General features: G+C 34.2%; 1 protein-coding gene across 1 annotated transcript; it reads right to left on the reverse strand.

The window, feature by feature from the left end:
• Positions 1-5,512: 5,512 nt before the first annotated feature.
• On the reverse strand, positions 5,513-7,082 carry LOC149808397 (uncharacterized). Its single transcript, XM_089968407.1, has 2 exons — positions 6,089-7,082; positions 5,513-5,997 (listed from the first exon to the last, which is right to left on the reverse strand). Exons 1-2 carry the CDS (start codon positions 7,080-7,082, stop codon positions 5,513-5,515), a joined length of 1,479 nt encoding a protein of 492 aa, XP_089824533.1.
• Between the last annotated feature and the right edge of the window lie 14,464 nt (positions 7,083-21,546).

A 21,546-nucleotide genomic window follows, 5' to 3' on the forward strand; every position in this document is an offset into this window, starting at 1 on the left:
CACGAGATACTCAAACCCATGCCAACGTTATCATTTTGTTCGATTAAGTGATAACCAGAGTGGAACCATCAGCTAGAAGGGGAGAGAGTTTAGCGGCAGGAAATGTGAAGATCGATATCATGGAATAAGTTCTATATGGTCTTCACTGAATATTGGCCTGATGAGAAAATTGCAATTTTAAACAGAAGTCAATATTTACATTTTCGGTAAAGACTTATGTTCAAACCCCTTTTGGGACTTATCCTTCATGCTCAAAACCCTTATGGGACTTTTCCATTATGTTCAAGTCCGTTATGGGACTTTTCCATCACGAGTAGCAACATTAATGTATTCTGTCCGTTATGATATACATGACGTGGTTTATTTTTGTCTTCTTTTCCTACCTTAAAGTCTTTCCAACTCTTGTTTGCTTACTAAAATATCGATAATGTCATGAATAAATAAGCATAAAATAAACTATGTGCACACACATACGCGCATTAATAAGAACAGTGATCGTATCCACTAGAAAACGCGTTAATAAGAACAGTGATCGTATCCACTAGAAAACGCGTTAATAAGAACAGTGATCGTATCCACTAGAAGACGCGTTAATAAGAACAGGATTTGTATCCACTAGAAAACGCGTTAATAAGAACAGTGATCGTACCCACCAGAAAACGCGTTCATTGACCATGAATACTTCACAATTATCTGAAGGCAAAACTGAACAGAACGGACAATAATAAATCCATACAAATCTTACACATTTATCGAAGGGCTCACAACATTGCTGGTTTCAAGTTAGATATAAGACAATTTGCAACGTAAATGGGGTTAAGTTGGCTAAGGGGATTTATGTACAACAGTCTACCTAAAACAAAATGCACCATGGTCTGAATGGTCAGGGGATAAAGTCTGAGCCACTATAACCAAAACTGGCGCACGAACCATTGGTCTTGTTAAGTTCCGATAAATTTTAGAAGTTTTCTTTTTATCGCGGAGACATTCAAAGTCATCCCAAGAATACAAATAGCAAAAATTATACGATCTTAAAAGCACTTGATTATGTTTGCGGGCCGTAAAGGTGTTCGAGGCCATCACAAACCGAATTGGGTGTACGAAGCGATCAGCTGTCTTAAGTTTACTCAGTTAAATGTTTGAAGATCTTGTTTGTAGCAAGGAGTTAAATGTTTGAAGGTCTTGTTTTTAGCAAGGAGTTAAATGTTTGAAGGTCTTGTTTGTAGCAAGGAGTTAAATGTTTGAAGGTCTTGTTTGTAGCAAGGAGTTAAATGTTTGAAGGTCTTGTTTGTAGCAAGGAGTTAAATGTTTGAAGGTCTTGTTTGTAGCAAGGAGTTAAATGTTTGAAGGTCTTGTTTGATACCAGAGACTAAATATGTGTTTTAAAAATATTGATAACTTCGTTAATTGATGCCATTCATGAACCCCCTTAGAGTTTCTGAAATGGTTGCCTATACCCACCCACCCCCATGATTATTTGTCGCAATAATGTTGTTGAGTGCATATAAACTGGATGGGCACTCTCTTAACTAATCGGAAGGTTGGTGAATATCTGACCCAACTTCAAACAATCAATACTGACATCTCTATTCTGTGTGGGAAACAAATGCCAGCCGTGACAAAGTTGCCTCCCTTATACAGCATAACCATTGCATGATTCCGTTACACATGTCTCGGTCTTGTTTAGGGTACTGGAATAAGAAAGAAAAAGTTGCTGACACCACTTTTGTTTTCAGTTTCAAAATTATTTTTAAAAAACAAAATATTAAGCGCCTAATACCGATTTTAAGAGGGGTTTTGGTACGATGATTGAAGATTTTGAATGCAAGCGGGCATCATTACATGAAATAATGCTGTAGGATATTTCATTACCATGCACAAATAAAATTATCTTTTGCAACCGACATACTTTCTTTTAAATAATTCTCTAAATTTGCTTAATAGCCTATAATTACTATAACAATGAAATATCCGGGATATAATTTGCGCTTACACAAATTTACATCAAATAATAGATGTCGTTGTGGCTCATCAATTTCTAGGTCAAAAAATATTTTCCAGTATCAAATACAAGCTGAAATAAACTAGTCGAAAGATAATAAAGTTAGAAGGTTGAATTCATGTAAAAACAGCCATGTAAAGTTTCGCAAACAAAAGCGTTTTTCTGTTTTATTTGTTTGTCTTGTCTATGTTTTGTATTTGCCTTTGAAAAAGACTTATTAAAGAGTCGAAAGCGCTCAGGTTATTCAGATACTAGTTCTGCACTGTTCGTTGTCAGTTTATTGCATTTTTCTTAATCAATCCCTGACACACGTGATCCCTTGCTGAAACCAGTGCACTTGAAAGGATTTTTATTCGCCGTATGGTTTGCATTATATATATATATATATATATATATATATATATATATATATATATATATATATATATATATATATGTGTGTGTGTGTGTGTGTGTGTGTGTGTGTGTGTGTGTGTGTGTGTTACGGGGTACAAAAGTTGCAAACAATAACGTCCAACACAAAGTATATTCCCAGCCAATTTTTAATGTTCACCTAAGCTAGGGCTCAAGACGACTGCTCTTTACAGAGAACAATTCTTTAATTTTACACCAGGGCAATAGTTTATCAAAACAACTGTGATGACAAATGCAGACTCCAACTCCAATGGGTCAGAATCTTTATCAATATCAGATGTGAACTAGGTAGAATTTATTTCTAACATTACCATATCTGACCGCTTAAAATCCGTTAAACTAAAACTACCATATACACCCATGTCTCTTGTCTTAATGATAATCAATATTTATACAATAAATTGGAAGGAAATGTTAAGCATTAATATGACGGCAACACCTTCCCCCTTAAGAGAAAACTAGTTTTCGAACAAAATTATAAAGGATGGATAAGCAAGATCGAAGGGTTAATATTTGGCTGTATACAGTTCTATGGAATTACCTTACTTCAGGAAATTTAAAAGTTCTAGCATCTCCCTGGCAATTAGAGTTTTATCAGATAGCATACCGTTACGGTGCAAGTATTCAATGACTCGCTAAATGTTTCCATATTCCGAATACAACATTTAGCATAACATCTAACAAACATTTTGGATTCACTTAAAATCAAACTGATCTGCATTACGAAAGTACTTCATTAGTACACAAGCTATAATACACATCATCATATGGGTCTTCAGTTAGATAAGTCCAACAAGAATGAACACTAAAACACATAGTCTTAGACTCCAGCACGTGACAATCCATCAGCATTTGCATTCTCTGCTCCCCGACGGTGTTTGATCGTGAACTCATATGGTTGCAGAAACAGGGACCATCTCAGAAGCCGTTGGTTTTTTCCTTTGTCTTGGCTTAGCCAAGTTAGTGGGTTATGGTCAGTTTCAACACTGAATGGAGCACCACACAAGTAGTAGTGAAGAGATTTTATCGCCCATACTATCGCAAGGCATTCTTTCTCAATTGTAGAATAATTCTGCTCCCTGGGCAATAGTTTGCGGCAGAGATACGCTATCGGAGTACAAATGGGCGTTCAAAAACAGGATTGATCAAGATAGGTGCCTTTACAAGTGCATTCTTCAAGTAACTGAATGACTTAACAGCTGTCTCATCCCATGTAACACGATGTGGCTGTCCCTTCCTTGTCAAAATACAAAGCGGAGCCGAGAGCTCAGCGAAATTCCTGATGAATTTTCTATAATAGCCCACCATTCCTAGAAAGAATCGAACCTCTTTCTTTGTTGTCGGGAGTGGGAAGTCAACCATAGCTTTGACTTTGCCGTGGTCTGGTTTAATTTGCACTCCGCCAACAACGTGACCAAGGCAAACAATGGTATCCTTTCCAATGTCACACTTGGAAGGTCTAACTGTCAGATTGTTTTCTCGCAATCTCTCCAAGACTGCTCGTAGATCCTGAAGGTGGTCATCCCAGGTCTCACTATAAATAATGATGTCATCAAAGTAAGATGCAACATTACGTAATTTCACCAGCAACAGGTCCATCATCTGCGAAAATGTAGCAGGTGATGTTTTCATCCCGAAAGGCATAACGGTAAATTCATAAAGTCCAAAGGGTGTCACAAAAGCAGATTTCTCCTGCGCTTCTTTTGACAGAGGTACCTGCCAGTAACCTTTGGTCATATCGAGTTTGCTAATATATTTTGCATTTCCCAACTTCTCAAAAAGTTCGTCTATCCTTGGTGTAGGGTAGGCATCAAAGAAAGTGACGTTATTCAATTTTCGGTAATCAACACAAAGGTTCTTTTGAACAAGTACAATTGGTGAACTCCATGGGCTTGTAGATGGTCTTATCAATTCTTGCTGTAACATTTCGTCTACCATAGCTCTGACTTCAGCCCTTTTTGCATGGGGAATACGATAGGGTTTCTGCGTGATTGGAATGTCTGTTGTTGTTCGAATATTGTGAGTGATCAAGTTGGTTTTTCCTGGTTTTGAAGTTAGCACGTCTTCAAACTCCGAACATAATTTTCGCACCTGTTCTCGCTGTTCTTTCATCAGCCTACCATTCAGACTGATTTTGTCCAAACTCTCCATGTCGGCCAGTGGGAATTCAATCCGTCCTCCTCCATCAAATTCATCGCACACAGTTGCTGATAACAGTACAGCTCTCTTGTACTGACGTAATAGGTTACTATGGTAGGCTACTTGTCCTCGCCCACCACCAATGTTAATCTTGTAATTAACGTCATTAACCTTACAAATGAAACGATAAGGTCCCTTCCAGTGAGCTTTCATCTTCGATGCATCAGATGGCAACAAAACTAGGACCTCATCTCCCGGCCTAAATTCCCGTTTGGTAGCATTTTTGTCGTACCCTGATTTAACTTTCTTGTGACACTCTGTCAGATTTTCTTTCACTAACTCACTTACACCAACCAATCTCTGGCGAATCGAAAGCACATGTTCTACAACTGACTTATGTGTCTCAACCTCACCGGTGAATAGATCCTTAAGAATCTCCATCGGCCCTCTTACTGGCCAACCATACAGCAGCTCAAACGGCGAAAACCCAGTTGCTTCATGTGGTACCTCCCTATAGCAAAACAGTGCATAAGGCAGCATCACATCCCAGTCTTCACCGTTCGTGGAACACAGTTTCTTCAAGACAGGTTTGAGTGTGCCATTCAATCTTTCGACCTTTCCATTGGATTGTGGCCTGTAAGAAGAAGTTGTGATCCCCTTGATGTTCAACATGTTGTAGAGTTCTTTCAGAAGTGTACTTGTGAAGTTGGTACCTTGGTCTGTAAGGATAATCCTAGGTATACCAACCCGACTAAATAGGCCAATTAAGGCATTGTCCACTGTTTTGGCATCAATGTCCTTCAAAGGAAATGCTTCCGGATACCTGGTAGCTTCATCTACTATGGTTAGTATATATTTGTTCCCCGCCTTTGTGCGCTGTAGTGGGCCAATGATATCCATCGCAATCTTAACAAAAGGGTCAGACACAATTGTTGGACACACCATTGGAGCTTTCTCCTACCCTGTTATCCTTGCTGTCTTTTGACAGATGTCACAGGCCTGACAGTGCCTCTGAATATCCCCAAACATTCCTGGCCAATAAAATGCGGTTGTTATTCTTGCTTTCGTTTTCTCCCTTCCTAGATGACCAGCAAGCGGTCTATCATGTGCCAACTCCATCACTGCTTGACGTAACTGCTTTGGCAAAACTAATTGGATTCCATATTTTTCTCCATCCGACGACTTCCACTTCCGTTTTAAAATTCCATGCTCCCAGAAAAATGCATTGTCCATGCCTTCTACTTCACTTGCAGATGACAGGGCCTTTTCTCTCACTCCAGCCAACGAGCTGTCATTCTTTTGATACTGAGAAATTAATTCCTCATTAACATTGTGCAGCTGATCAAGCGACAAGTTCTTGTCATCAGCCTCATCTTCACAATGGATGTCATCCTCATCCTCATCAGGACCATGATCACTATCTTCGTCCGAAAATAGCCTATCTAGATGCACGTCATCCAATTCATGGGATTGGACCCCATATTCTTTTATTTTCCTTTCACTTTCTTCAGCATTCTCTTTCTGCGCTCTTGCCTGGTTCCTCGTTACTACCATAGTCCTTTTTTTTCCTACGTAGAATGTCCATACCCAGCAGCGCTTGTGCTGCTAAGTCAGATACCAGTCCAACCTGGACATGACCCTTGTAGTATGGCGTGTCTAATTCTACTATGGCTAATTTTGCCTCAAAAGGCTGTCCAATGGCAGTGTAGAGTGTCAGGTTCTGTCCTTCAAGGATACATGACTTATCGACAAGGTCCTCACGTATCAAAGTCATTTCTGCGCCTGTATCTTTAACTAATAATACTTCCTTGTTGTTCACTGTTCCCGGTACATTTATTAACCGTTCACCAATGGTATTCTGGACAAAGTAGGTTGCTTGATTTTGTTTTCTGCTGGGACAATCACGCAAAACATGACCCTTCTGGTGACATTTATAGCACTTTTTGTCTCCATAGGATTTTTCTATCAAACCAGTTTTCTTGGACTGAGGTGAACTTGATGCTTGGTTATTTGCTTGTTGTCGGCTGTACTTATGGTCGAACTTGCTGTGACTGATGGGCAAAACATAATCCTCAGCAGCATCGACAACAGAGCCATTGCCTTTATTGCGCCTTATCCACTGGGCCTGCACTGGTGGGAGAGCCTTCAAGAAGTATTCATCTGCTAAACATCTATGTGGATCACGACTATCAATGAACCGTGTTAAATACTGCTCTATACGTGTCATCAGACCTCTGTATGTTTCATTAGCATCCCTTCTTATGATAACTAACTGGCTGAAATATTCATGAGGTCTTTTCCCAAATCTATTTATCAGGGCCTTTCTTAGCTCAACATAGCTTTTACTTGTTTGTTGTGCTACCTCTCTTGCCTCCCCTGTTAGCAGCGTTCTCAGTTGCAGGGTTTTCATTTCTTCGTCCCATTTGGCGTGATCAGCCACGGCATCAAATTCTGAGAGAAATGTAAGAACGTCTTCATTCTTGATGATTGTAAGTTTGAAGCTTGACTTTGAATGGGAGGCTGTCATTCTTTTTATCTATGTCTTTCTGATGTTTCACCCTTTCTATCTCTAACTCCAGCTCTTTAAGTTTAAGACTGTGCTCCGTTCTCAACTTCTCCCTTTCAAAGTCTATTTTTGTCTCTCAATTGCACATTCCCTCTCTAACTGTAACCGGTCACGTTCAGTTTGCTTGTTGGTGTCCTTGGATGTTTTTAGTTTGCTCTGTGTTTTCTTTAGTTTTCTTACAGGCTGCTCTTCCTATATTTCCATGTCATATGGTTCTTCACCACTGAAGTCTCCCTCAGTATCTGTGAATTGCATCAAATTTGTTTGCTGTTTCCGTCTGGTTCTATCCCTTGCAATGCTGTGCTCTTCAACAATCGTTCCTACTTCCTCATCTATAACGCTACCTTGGGTCGCATTTCAATCCTTATTTTGTTTATCCTTGGCTTAACAGGAATCACACCCACACAGAGTTACAGAGTATATTCAATAGCAATTTGCAGCTACACTACTCAGACAAAACTTTGGTACTTGTGCTGTTTCAATGTTACTGTCAAATTTCCAACAACTTTGCTATCCCACCGCTGCCACCAAAATTGTTACGGGGTACAAAAGTTGCAAACAATAACATCCAACACGGGTGAACGTTAAAAAATTGGCTGGGAATATACTCTGTGTTGGATGTTATTGTTTGCAACTTTTGTACCCCGTAACAATATATATATATATATATATATATATATATATATATATATATATATATATATATATATATATATATATATATATATATATATACGGATTGATACAGTAAACATTTATGGGATGGGGTTGCTCTAGAAACATTTAATGCACGGATTGATACGGTATACATTCAAAGGATGGGAGTGCTCTAGAAACATTTCATGCACGGATTGATACAGTATACATTCATAGGATGGGATTGCTCTAGAAACATTTCATGCACGGATTGATACAGTATACATTCATAGGATGGGATTGCTCTAGAAACATTTCATGCACGGATTGATACAGTATACATTCAAAGGATGGGAGTGCTCTAAAAACATTTCATGCACGGATTGATACAGTATACATTCATAGGATGGGATTGCTCTAGAAACATTTCATGCACGGATTGATACAGTATACATTCAAAGGATGGGAGTGCTCTAAAAACATTTCATGCACGGATTGATACAGTATACATTCATAGGATGGGATTGCTCTAAAAACATTTCTTGCACGGATTGATACAGTATACATTCATAGGATGGGTGTGCTCTAGAAACATTTCATGCACGGATTGATACAGTATACATTCATAGGATGGGAGTGCTCTAGAAACATTTCTTGCACGGATTGATACAGTATACATTCATAGGATGGGAGTGCTCTAGAAACATTTATTGCACGGATTGATGCAGTATACATTCATGGGATGGGAGTGCTCTAGAAACATTTCATGCACGGATTGATACAGTATACATTCATAGGATGGGAGTGCTCTAGAAACATTTCTTGCACGGATTGATACAGTATACATTCATAGGATGGGATTGTTCTAGAAACATTTCATGTACGGATTGATACATTATACATTCATGGGATGGGAGTCAACATTTCATGCACGGATTGATACCGTATACATTCATAGGATGGGATTGCTCTAGAAACATTTCATGCACGGATTGATACAGTACACATTCATAGGATGGGAGTGTTCTAGAAACATTTCGTGCACGGATTGATACAGTATACATTCATAGGATGAGATTGTTCTAGAAACATTTCATGCACGGATTGATACAGTATACATTCATGGGATGGGATTGCTCTTGAAACATTTCATGCACGGATTGATACAGCATACATTCATAGGATGGGAGTGTTCTAGAAACATTTCATGCACGGATTGATACAGTATACATTCATAGGATAGGAGTGCTCTAGAAACATTTCAGAATTCAGACTTCAGAGCGTAACATTATTATGCAACATATCTCAATGATTGAAAGTTTACGTGTTTTGATTTCTAATCTTGTCTATTTTTCCCACTGCTATATTTCAATATTTCATTATGGAATGTACAGTAAGACATCGTTTCAATTAGTGTATGCTGTACATTTTATTTTAATTTATTCTATTTTGTATTTTCAATGTGTGAAGGATGTACAGCCTAGATTGCATCAATACATCAACCAGATTTTTCCCCCTTGAATTTGTTGTGTTCGTTTTTACAATAATGAAATTTCGTGTCTTCAGATTCCGTTTGCATCATTCTATGTGAGTTTTTTGTTAATTACACACGTCAACATTTTGAATTGTGTCTTTCCAACTCTAATTTTCTATCATAATAAAATATACAGAAGATACTAATAGAAATGCAAAATAGAATAATACAAAATAGAATGTATACAGTGTAGTGATGCAAAATGTTATAGATAATTTCGCAGTACATTCTGCCATGGTCAGCGTGACACGTAAACATTAAGACTGACGTGTAGGCTAGGCTCGCAATAACTTGGCTGCTTGTAATGGCTAGCCTATTTTGTTTGGATGTGTTACGTATATCTATATTTTTTGTAACTCCTGGTACATGAGTTCATCTCATTGTTATACTTTTTATTCATGGCTGTAAATTGTACAGAATATATTTAGTTAGTTTTGCCTACGTGACCCGAGTCCGTTAAGAGCATACTATTATAAAGAAACTATAAATAGATGCTTAGGTATGTGTTGACAATTATTAATAACAATCTTAATAGCAAGACTTAATGGCGCCTTTGCATTAATTTCTCATTGGCTGAGGGATTTGGACGTTTCTAGAAGAATTCAGTAACTTCCCATTGGTTAGGATAGGTCACATGCAAGTTTGACGCAAAATGAATATTGTGATCTGTCACGTGGGGTTTATTGTAAATTAAGAATCGTGATATTAGGTTTATAAAAGGAGAGAACGGAGCAATCAGATTAATTCTTGTTTTGGAGTCATTTTCATTTGTTGTGTTCCTGTTGTAAGTCTGCAGACGTGTTTTATGTTTAACTTAGATATTGTTCGAGAGGAAAAACATTAAGTTCTCATTATTTGTGCTCATTATTTGGACTATAGTATTATTTGGAACTGCTGTGAATTATTCAAAGGAGTTCTGCACGACGCCATCTTGAGAACGTTCGATTCTCTGCGGACCAGTACATTTCCGGTTTTGAAATTTATACAGAACTTTTCGTTCATTTAGGACTTTCATACAACTTTGTCAGGATTACTCTGATTCACATCATACTACTGTAAATTCCTTTCATATCTCCATATATGACTTTGATAATAAAATTCTTAGTTAAATTTTTCAAATCTTGGCTTTACTTCCTTCTGTAAAGTAGTTTGTGACCATAGAGTCGTAAGAGAGGATTAAGTGAATTTTAATTTGAGTCCATTCGACAACGATCAGGCAGATGGAAGAGTTCAATGTTAATGTAAGGTCAAATATAGAAAAATTACAGCGTTGAGTCAAGCCAGAGCAAATATTTTTGGGAAATTTTGGGCCATTTGAAACAGGTGTCATAAAATAGAATACTTATTATTAAAGTCGGTCTAGAGAGAATTATTCTGACTTCGATGAGAGCATTAAAATTTTGGCGGTTGGAGAACGTTAAATCTTATTGGCTATGCCAAACAAGGGTGTGTGTTTCCCAGTGGTAATTTCATGATTTAAAGTATCATAAAACGAAGTTTCAGGCAGTCCAGGTTTTCTAGCTGAAGGGGAAGTCTGAAGGACCCCGAGAAATGTTAATAAGTAATTTATGTCGTTAAATAAATTGTCAAAGGAACGGTGGGTCTGGAAATTTGAGAATAAATGCATTAGCGTTAGGAACGTGTGACGACTGATATAGCTAGTAATTTAGAGCCCATGGATGTAATGGTTTATCTAAGTGGTTTAATTATGTCATGGTTCCTGCACAATGCGAGTGGCGACTAGAAAAGATATAAATTCATGTTCACAGGTTGTTTGTGTATCAGATCCCTGTTTGGGAAAATAGTCTTTTCTCGTACATTTATGTACGGATATATTGATTATACCACCATTTACCAATCAAACGTTTCTACGTAATCGAATTTGGGAAGTCAGACAAATTTGGTCTGCTTACACTCCCAACAGCAGTTGACTGCTTGTATACCAAACAGCCTGTGCTCCAAACAGATTTAATCTCACATGAATGACCTTTTTAAAACTATTTTTAAATATATCTAAATCTCGTTTGAATGCTTTTATAAACAGGTTTGAGTGACATTTAAATTTGTTTCACCGAGCTTAAAAGTAATCTGAACCAGATTATTCTCCTTTGAAACAGTTTCAAAACCCGTTTGACCGAGTTTTGAGATCTTTCAAATGAAACCTGGTCAGATGTGCATGGTAGACCAATCAGAAATTATGGAAGTCCACTTAAGATGTCAAAATTGCAGATTAAAAGTCGTTTCAACATATTTTCAACACTTTACACTAGTTTTCAAGTAGTTTAACCACTGTTATCCTAGTTTTAACGACTTTTTATTTTATTTTAAATTTTTTCAACTATTTTGCTTCAAGGAGTTCACTGGTGGTTGAACAAGTTAAGAGCTCATGGGACCGGGTTTGGAATTCATTGGAAACAGAACAGAAGTCGTTTAAGTTATGTGTGAAACTCGTTTGAACGACTAGGTTATAACTCACTTGAACGAAATTAAAAGTGGCTTAAGCGAGTTTAGAACCCGTACTAACGAACTAAAAAATTCTTTGAGAGAGGATGTAACTCTCTTTACATGTTCAGCTCGTTTGAATGACTCCTAAACTCTTTTGAACGAGTTTAAGTGTAGTTTAAGCGAGATTTTAGCTAGTTTGAACGAGTTTTCAAGTCTTTTGAATAAAGCCTGACAGTTGATCAGATCACTGCGATAACCCGATTATAAAACTACCGAAGTCTGTTTAGGACATAAGAAATAAAATTAAAGTCGTTTGAAGGGGTTTTAAAAGTCATTAAAAATGAGTTCAAAAGTCGTGTCGACATTTTACCTCATTTAAAGTCCTTTTTGAACTCGTTTCAACGAGATTGTACCTACTTTGAGCGTATTTAAAATAGTTTTAACGAATTTCGAAATCATTTTAACAAGGCAAAACTCGTGTCAACGACTTTAAAAATCGTTTAAGCGAGAATATAACTAGTTTGAACGAGATTAAAAATAGTTTTAACGAGTTTACAATTTGTTTGAAGCACTTTTAAACTAATCTGAACCTGATTGTAACTCATTTGAACCATGGAACGAGATTTTCGAGCTTTAGCCAGTTTGAACGAATTTATGAACAAATTTTGAAGTCTTTTGAATGAATCACATAATTGAATCAGATTTTCGCGATAGCGACAGCTCAGTCAGAAAACAGACCAAGAAGGACATCTAAAACCAGTAAATATTTTAATGGCGTTCAGGATATCAAAGTTAAAAGTTGCTGGAACGAGTTGGTAAATCTCTTGAACTAATTTAAATTTTAAAGCACTTTCAAGATCATTTCAACAAGATTATACTCCTTTGAACGAATTCAAGAGTCGTTTTAATGGCATTTTAACACATAAGAACGACATTTTAATAGTTTGAAATAGAACATAACTCGTTTTAACGATTTAAATAGTTTGATAGTGTTTGGAACTCGTTTGAACGACTTTTAAATTTCGTATGAATCACAGTAAAAGGCGTTGACTATTCTAAATTTCATTTGAACGGATTTTAAAACTGTTTGAACGAATTTAAAAAAGTTTGATAAGTTGAAAATGCATTTAAGCAATATTTTAATTCGTTTGAAAAAATTAAGAAACTCGCTTGAACGAGATTTTACCTCTTTTGAACAAGTTTACCTGGTCTTCTAAGTTCTGAAAATCCTAATTACATGTCATGGGTTCCAAATTTGATACACACCGCGAAAATGTACTGTAATTTAAAACTTGGTACAGACATTAAAATTGTATTGTAATTTTGACTACATTTCCAAGAGAAATCACATTGTCCTTACTGCACTCAAAACGAAGTTAATGTAATCTTACATTGCGTCTTTTTGATACTTTCAATTAAAAGAATTAATATTTTCCCGACATTATGAAAGCAAACAATCAATGACAGAGTGCAGTTGATTCAAGGCTTTTCCGCCACTACTAAAATCACATGTACATCGTTTGGAATTGACTCAGCTAATAAATCAAGCCGATCACAAGAATGGGGTTGGATCGACAGAAAAACAAAATCCATCCATTCCAGACACAACGGAAAAGTTTTTAATATGTATTCATTCACAGTATGACACTAAACTTCAATTCTGAGTAGACCAAATCGAGACTCTTTTAAACTAATGTCGAGCGTGCGACGAAGTTCAAAGGTGGATGGGCGGTGCTATGTGCACATTAATATTGTTACTGTAAATGGATGAAATTGTGTATTTACTTTTTAATACAGCATAAATTCAATTACTTTGTTTCTTGTAGTGTATTATTTTCATTATAAAGCCTTAGGATAGAAAAACACAATGAGTAAATACTGAAAAGGATACTGCTATTGTATGGGAAAATATGAACTCTTTTCTTCGGACTGGTATTGAGCTCAAAAGGTTGTGTAGGTATCACGGTACCAATTGTTTTTTCCATAGACCTCAATGCTAATGTTTTGTGATATAAATATACTTTCTACTGAAGCTCAGCATGCATATCACACGCTGTCATAGAGAACAATGTTAGATAGTCAAATTGACAAGGACAAAACCATATACTCCATTGCATTTGAGAGATAACTCTGCTGGAATTATACATGGGTAAGAGTTATCTAGTCAGAACAGACACATTTTCAGCCATGTGTACCACATTTTCTTTTAAATCATAAAAATAACAAAATATGATCTAGATATGAATTAACATAATCTCAAATGTTGCCAAGAGGCTCAACGTTTTTTTTAAAAGTCTAACAGAAAGTACAACTCTTACATAATGCACCAATCACAGCTAGTGTTGATGTTTATTTTTGAATACAGTGTTCTTACACCTTAAGCTCCACCCACCTGGGATTATACAATTGGTACCGTTATATCCGTAGTATGACTCAGAAGAACTCGTTCATATTTTCCCACACAAATCAAGTAACTGATGATTCTTTCCAAACTCGCGATTGCACAACATTACAGGTCAACTGTTCTATTGCACTCAAGGTTATGTGGGTGATCCGCTAATTGAATCTGTTGGACAGAAAAGTTTAGTTTACATATTTGAATGATTATAACCTGTAAAAAGATCATTGAAATGAATTTCTTTTTTATGCAGTAGAGAGAGAGAGAGAGAGAGAGAGAGAGAGATTGTCCAGTAATGCATTTAGGTTGCCAGAGTTTACTCCCTTGTACCAGAATTCGGCAGTGCATCTCGTATATCTTTGAGATTTCAATACTGTATAGTCCGAGCATGTGTATCTTACAAGAAGTGAAGAATCTCCAATTTTTAGTTGCGGATAATTTTGCATTATCCTAATGGCAGCTGGAAGATTATTCTAAGTCTATTCATTGAAACAAAGTTCATAGTGCAAAATATGTTTTGCATGACAGACTTCCTAAACACTGTTGTGGAGATGAAAAGCAGTAACGTGGAGCAAAAAATTAAAAATCTTTGACATATAGTACTGACTTTGTTGAATAAAAAAAAACATATATTTTTTTACAGGTTGTTGTTGTTATCCATTCATAATAACGCGGAACACCAGTTGAATATATAGCACGGTATAGTATTCGCACACCTTCCCGTTTGTTTGTAATCCACTACCGATTTTAAAAACTAAAGGCATAAAGAACATAAAAACGCAAAAACCTAAATCATTTATTCATCAATTTATAATTTCTTATCTGAATTGATGCCAGGAGGTCAAACGGTTTGCTTAGTAACAATGGCATATTTGATGGGTGAAGCCGTCTACAAGAAGCATTTGTGATGTTATCCATCTTTGATAATCTTAATAATTCGGTCAATTCTTAAGTTGTATCTCTTTGAACACATGTATAGAAGAGTTCTACCATATTTATTTGTTCAGTTTGTGTTAAAAATTAAAAAAAAATAGGCATTGCAAATATTGGATGCAGACGACAGTTTTTACTGAAATGGACTGTTCTAGAAACTAGTAATGACTGTGAGCGATATGCGAGATTTTGTTTGGTTTGGAACGCCAACAGGTTGAAATTGTTAAGGACCCTCTGGCAGCACTCACATTAAAAATTATACATTGATGAATGAAATGACAAGGATTTTTATATTTAAACAAAATGTAAATATCCTTAATGCTATTCTGTTTTAAAATCAGTAGAGGGTATAACAAAATGGAGGGTGTGCAAATATATTATATACAGCATTACATTACTGTGTTAATACAAAACCTTGCAAGTGCTCGTATGGATACATGTTATATACAACATTATATTACTGTGTTTATAAAAACCCTTGCAAATGTGCGTATGGGTACATGTTACATACACAATTAGATTACTGTAGAAACCCATCCAAGTGTGCATATGGATACATGTTATACACAACATTATATTACTGTATTTATACAAAACCTTGCAAGCATGCATATGGATACATTTTATATACAACATTATATTACTGTATTTATACAAAACCTTGCAAGCATGCACATTGATACATGTTATATACAACATTGTATTACTGTGTTTATACAAACCCTTGCAAATGTGCATATGGATACATGTTATATACAACATTATATTAATGTGTTTATACAAACCCTTGCCAATGTGCATATGGATACATGTTACATACAATATTATATTACTGTGTTTATACAAACCCTTGCAAGCATGTATATGGATACATGTTATATACAACATTATATTACTGTGTTTATACAAACCCTTGCAAGCATGTATATGGATACATTTTATATACAACATTGTATTACTGTGTTTATACAAACCCTTGCAAGCATGTATATGGATACATGTTATATACAACATTGTATTACTGTGTTTATACAAACCCTTGCAAGCATGTATATGGATACATGTTATATACAACATTATATTACTGTGTTTATACAAACCCTTGCAAGCATGCATATGGATACATATTATATACAACATTATATTACTGTATTTATACAAACCATTGCAAGTGTGCATATGGATACATGTTATATACAACATTATATTATTGTATTTATACAAACCATTGCAAGTGTGCATATGGATACATATTATATACAACATTATATTACTGTGTTTATACAAACCATTGCAAGTGTGCATATGGATACATACTATATACAACATTGTATTACTGTGTTTATACAAACCCTTGCAAGCATGTATATGGATAGATATTATATACAACATTATATTACTGTATTTATACAAACCATTGCAAGTGTGCATATGGATACATGTTATATACAACATTATATTATTGTATTTATACAAACCCTTGCAAGCATGCATATGGATACATGTTATACAACATTATATTATTGTATTTATACAAACCATTGCAAGTGTGCATATGGATACATGTTATATACAATATTATATTACTGTGTTTATACAAACCATTGCAAGTGTGCATATGGATACATGTTATATACAACATTGTATTACTGTGTTTATACAAACCCTTGCAAGCATGTATATGGATACATGTTATATACAACATTATATTACTGTATTTATACAAATCATTGCAAGTGTGCATATGGATACATGTTACATACAACATTATATTATTGTATTTATACAAACCCTTGCAAATGTACATATGGATACATGTTATATACAATATTATATTACTGTGTTTATACAAACCCTTGCAAGCATGTATATGGATACATGTTATATACAACATTATATTACTGTATTTATACAAATCATTGCAAGTGTGCATATGGATACATGTTATATACAACATTATATTATTGTATTTATACAAACCCTTGCAAATGTACATGTGGATACATGTTATATACAATATTATATTACTGTGTTTATACAAACCATTGCAAGTGTGCATATGGATACATGTTATATACAACATTATATTATTGTATTTATACAAACCCTTGCAAATGTACATGTGGATACATGTTATATACAGTATTATATTACTGTGTTTATACAAACCATTGCAAGTGTGCATATGGATACATGTTATATACAATATTATATTATTGTATTTATACAAACCATTGCAAGTGTGCATATGGATACATGTTATATACAACATTGTATTACTGTGTTTATACAAACCCTTGCAAGCATGTATATGGATACATGTTATATACAACATTATATTACTGTATTTATACAAATCATTGCAAGTGTGCATATGGATACATGTTATATACAACATTATATTATTGTATTTATACAAACCCTTGCAAATGTACATGTGGATACATGTTATATACAATATTATATTACTGTGTTTATACAAACCATTGCAAGTGTGCATATGGATACATGTTATATACAATGGTATATTATTGTATTTATACAAACCATTGCAAGTGTGCATATGGATACATGTTATATACAACATTGTATTACTGTGTTTATACAAACCCTTGCAAGCATGTATATGGATACATGTTATATACAACATTGTATTACTGTGTTTATACAAACCCTTGCAAGCATGTATATGGATACATGTTATATACAACATTGTATTACTGTGTTTATACAAACCCTTGCAAGTGTGCATATGGATACATATTATATACAACATTATATTACTGTATTTATACAAACCATTGCAAGTGTGCATATGGATACATGTTATATACAATGGTATATTATTGTATTTATACAAACCATTGCAAGTGTGCATATGGATACATGTTATATACAACATTGTATTACTGTGTTTATACAAACCCTTGCAAGCATGTATATGGATACATGTTATATACAACATTGTATTACTGTGTTTATACAAACCCTTGCAAGTGTGCATATGGATACATGTTATATACAACACTGTATTACTGTGTTTATACAAACCCTTGCAAGCATGCATATGGATACATATTATATACAACATTATATTACTGTATTTATACAAACCATTGCAAGTGTGCATATGGATACATGTTATATACAACATTATATTATTGTATTTATACAAACCATTGCAAGTGTGTACATGGATACATGTTATATACAACATTATATTATTGTATTTATACAAACCATTGCAAGTGTGCATATGGATACATGTTATATACAACATTATATTATTGTATTTATACAAACCATTGCAAGTGTGTATATGGATACATGTTATATACAACATTATATTATTGTATTTATACAAACCATTGCAAGTGTGCATATGGATACATGTTATATACAATATTATATTACTGTGTTTATACAAACCATTGCAAGTGTGCATATGGATACATGTTATATACAACATTGTATTACTGTGTTTATACAAACCCTTGCAAGCATGTATATCGATACATGTTATATACAACATTATATTACTGTATTTATACAAATCATTGCAAGTGTGCATATGGATACATGTTATATACAACATTATATTATTGTATTTATACAAACCCTTGCAAATGTACATATGGATACATGTTATATACAATATTATATTACTGTGTTTATACAAACCATTGTAAGTGTGCATATGGATACATGTTATATACAACATTATATTATTGTATTTATACAAACCATTGCAAGTGTGCATATGGATACATGTTATATACAATATTATATTACTGTGTTTATACAAACCATTGCAAGTGTGCATATGGATACATGTTATATACAACATTATATTATTGTATTTATACAAACCATTGCAAGTGTGCATATGGATACATGTTATATACAATATTATATTACTGTGTTTATACAAACCATTGCAAGTGTGCATGTGGATACATGTTATATACAATATTATATTACTGTGTTTATACAAACCCTTGCAAGCATGTATATCGATACATGTTATATACAACATTATATTACTGTGTTTATACAAGCCCTTGCAAGCATGTATATGGATACATGTTATATACAACATTATATTACTGTGTTTATACAAGCCCTTGCAAGCATGTATATGGATACATGTTATATACAACATTATTTTACTGTGTTTATACAAGCCCTTGCAAGCATGTATATGGATACATGTTATATACAACATTATATTACTGTATTTATACAAATCATTGCAAGTGTGCATATGGATACATGTTATATACAACATTATATTATTGTATTTATACAAACCCTTGCAAATGTACATATGGATACATGTTATATACAATATTATATTACTGTGTTTATACAAACCATTGCAAGTGTGCATATGGATACATGTTATATACAATATTATATTATTGTATTTATACAAACCATTGCAAGTGTGCATATGGATACATGTTATATACAACATTGTATTACTGTGTTTATACAAACCCTTGCAAGCATGTATATGGATACATGTTATATACAACATTATATTACTGTATTTATACAAACCATTGCAAGTGTGCATATGGATACATGTTATATACAACATTGTATTACTGTGTTTATACAAACCCTTGCAAGCATGTATATGCATACATGTTATATACAACATTATATTACTGTGTTTATACAAACCATTGCAAGTGTGCATATGGATACATGTTATATACAATATTATATTATTGTATTTATACAAACCATTGCAAGTGTGCATATGGATACATGTTATATACAACATTGTATTACTGTGTTTATACAAACCCTTGCAAGCATGTATATGGATACATGTTATATACAATATTATATTATTGTATTTATACAAACCCTTGCAAATGTGCACATGGATACATGTTATATACAACATTGTATTACTGTGTTTATACAAACCCTTGCAAGCATGTATATGGATACATGTTATATACAACATTATATTACTGTATTTATACAAACCCTTGCAAGCATGTATATGGATACATGTTATATACAACATTATATTATTGTATTTATACAAACCCTTGCAAATGTGCACATGGATACATGTTATATACAACATTATATTACTGTGTTTATACAAACCCTTGCAAACATGCATATGGATACATGTTATATACAACATTATTTTACTAGGTCACATGAATAGGTATTTTCAAATTTTTTGAGTAGTATGATCTGTCATCTGGGGATATGTTGTGAAATATTGTTGCAATAGAAGGAGTATATAAAGAGAGAACCAAACAATCATTTCTATTTTGGAGTCATTTTTGCTGTTGTTGTAACATCAAGCCTGCAGACTTGTTTTATGTTGTACTTACATATTATTTAAGAGGAAAAACATTGGTTTTGGACTTCAGAGTGTAAATAGAAAGTGCTCATTTTTTATACTATAATATTATTCTGGAACTACTGCAAATTATTCAGAGTTCTGGATAATGCTAGTTTGACAATGTCACAATTCATGGTGGACCAGTACATTTCCGGTTTTGAAGTTTATAGGGAACTTTTCATTCTTTTGACTTAAACTCTTTTAGGATTATTATGGTTTCATTACTTTAAGTTCCTCCCACATTTTCATTGATAACATTGATAATTAAATCATTCGTTAAGTTTTACGAAACTTGTTTGTTTTTCTTCTTTCTGTTACCTGGTTGATGTCCATGAGTTGAACAATACAATTCTGTACACAGCATGCAAGAAACCTACATCTACAATTGCTACAATTTTAAAACAAAAATGAGATGAAACTATGGTAAAAAGAGTTTTCTATTGATCTGTCTATCGATCCATACTTCAGCAGAGCATTGGCTGATTCAGACAGAATTACAGGCTGACTCAAACCAAATGCAGGGCTGATTGAAACCATATGAAATATTAAAACAATGGAAGACACATCCCTGTTTTAATTTAATGGTTATTCCTGATTTTGCAAGCATAGTAAAAGAATGAAACAGTTCCTTTTCAGCTTGTAAATTTACTTAAAATAATTCTTACATGAAGATTTGATATTTCAACCATGTCAATTTTAACTCTTTTTCATACATTTCCAGCTGAAATCAGGACAAAACTTATATTAGATATTACCTTTTTCCATAGCCTAAATAACTTTTCAATGTTCACAAAAAAGAAAACAAAGATTTTCCTTGAAATAATATCTTTAAAAAAATTGGAAGTTTGCAAAAATTGGAAGCTTTTCATAAATCAGGCTGACTTTTAACAATATCAGACAGTAATGGATATCAACTGACCCAAGGCTTTTACCAATATCAAACAGTAATGGACATCAGTTGACCCAAGGTTTTTAATGATTTCTCATCCATATTGTGTCTTTGCAGCATTATATTTACCAAATAAATATTCCTTAGAGTTGTTGAAGGGTAAAACAATATTGAAACAAACCTGACTGCAATTGGTTAATTTTTATTTTCCTG

The sequence above is a fragment of the Sinohyriopsis cumingii genome, chromosome 1, assembly GCF_028554795.1.
Source record: "Sinohyriopsis cumingii isolate HCF-2022 chromosome 1, ASM2855479v2, whole genome shotgun sequence".
NCBI classification, from domain to species: Eukaryota; Metazoa; Mollusca; class Bivalvia; order Unionida; family Unionidae; genus Sinohyriopsis; species Sinohyriopsis cumingii.

Coding starts and splice junctions, on each gene's coding strand:
- LOC149808397 (XM_089968407.1), bottom strand. CDS start 7,082: ATGACAGCCTCCCATTCAAAGTCAAGCTTCAAACTTACAATCATCAAG. Junction 5,998..6,088: donor TGGTAGTAACGAGGAACCAG/GCAAGAGCGCAG, acceptor ACGTGCATCTAG/ATAGGCTATTTTCGGACGAA.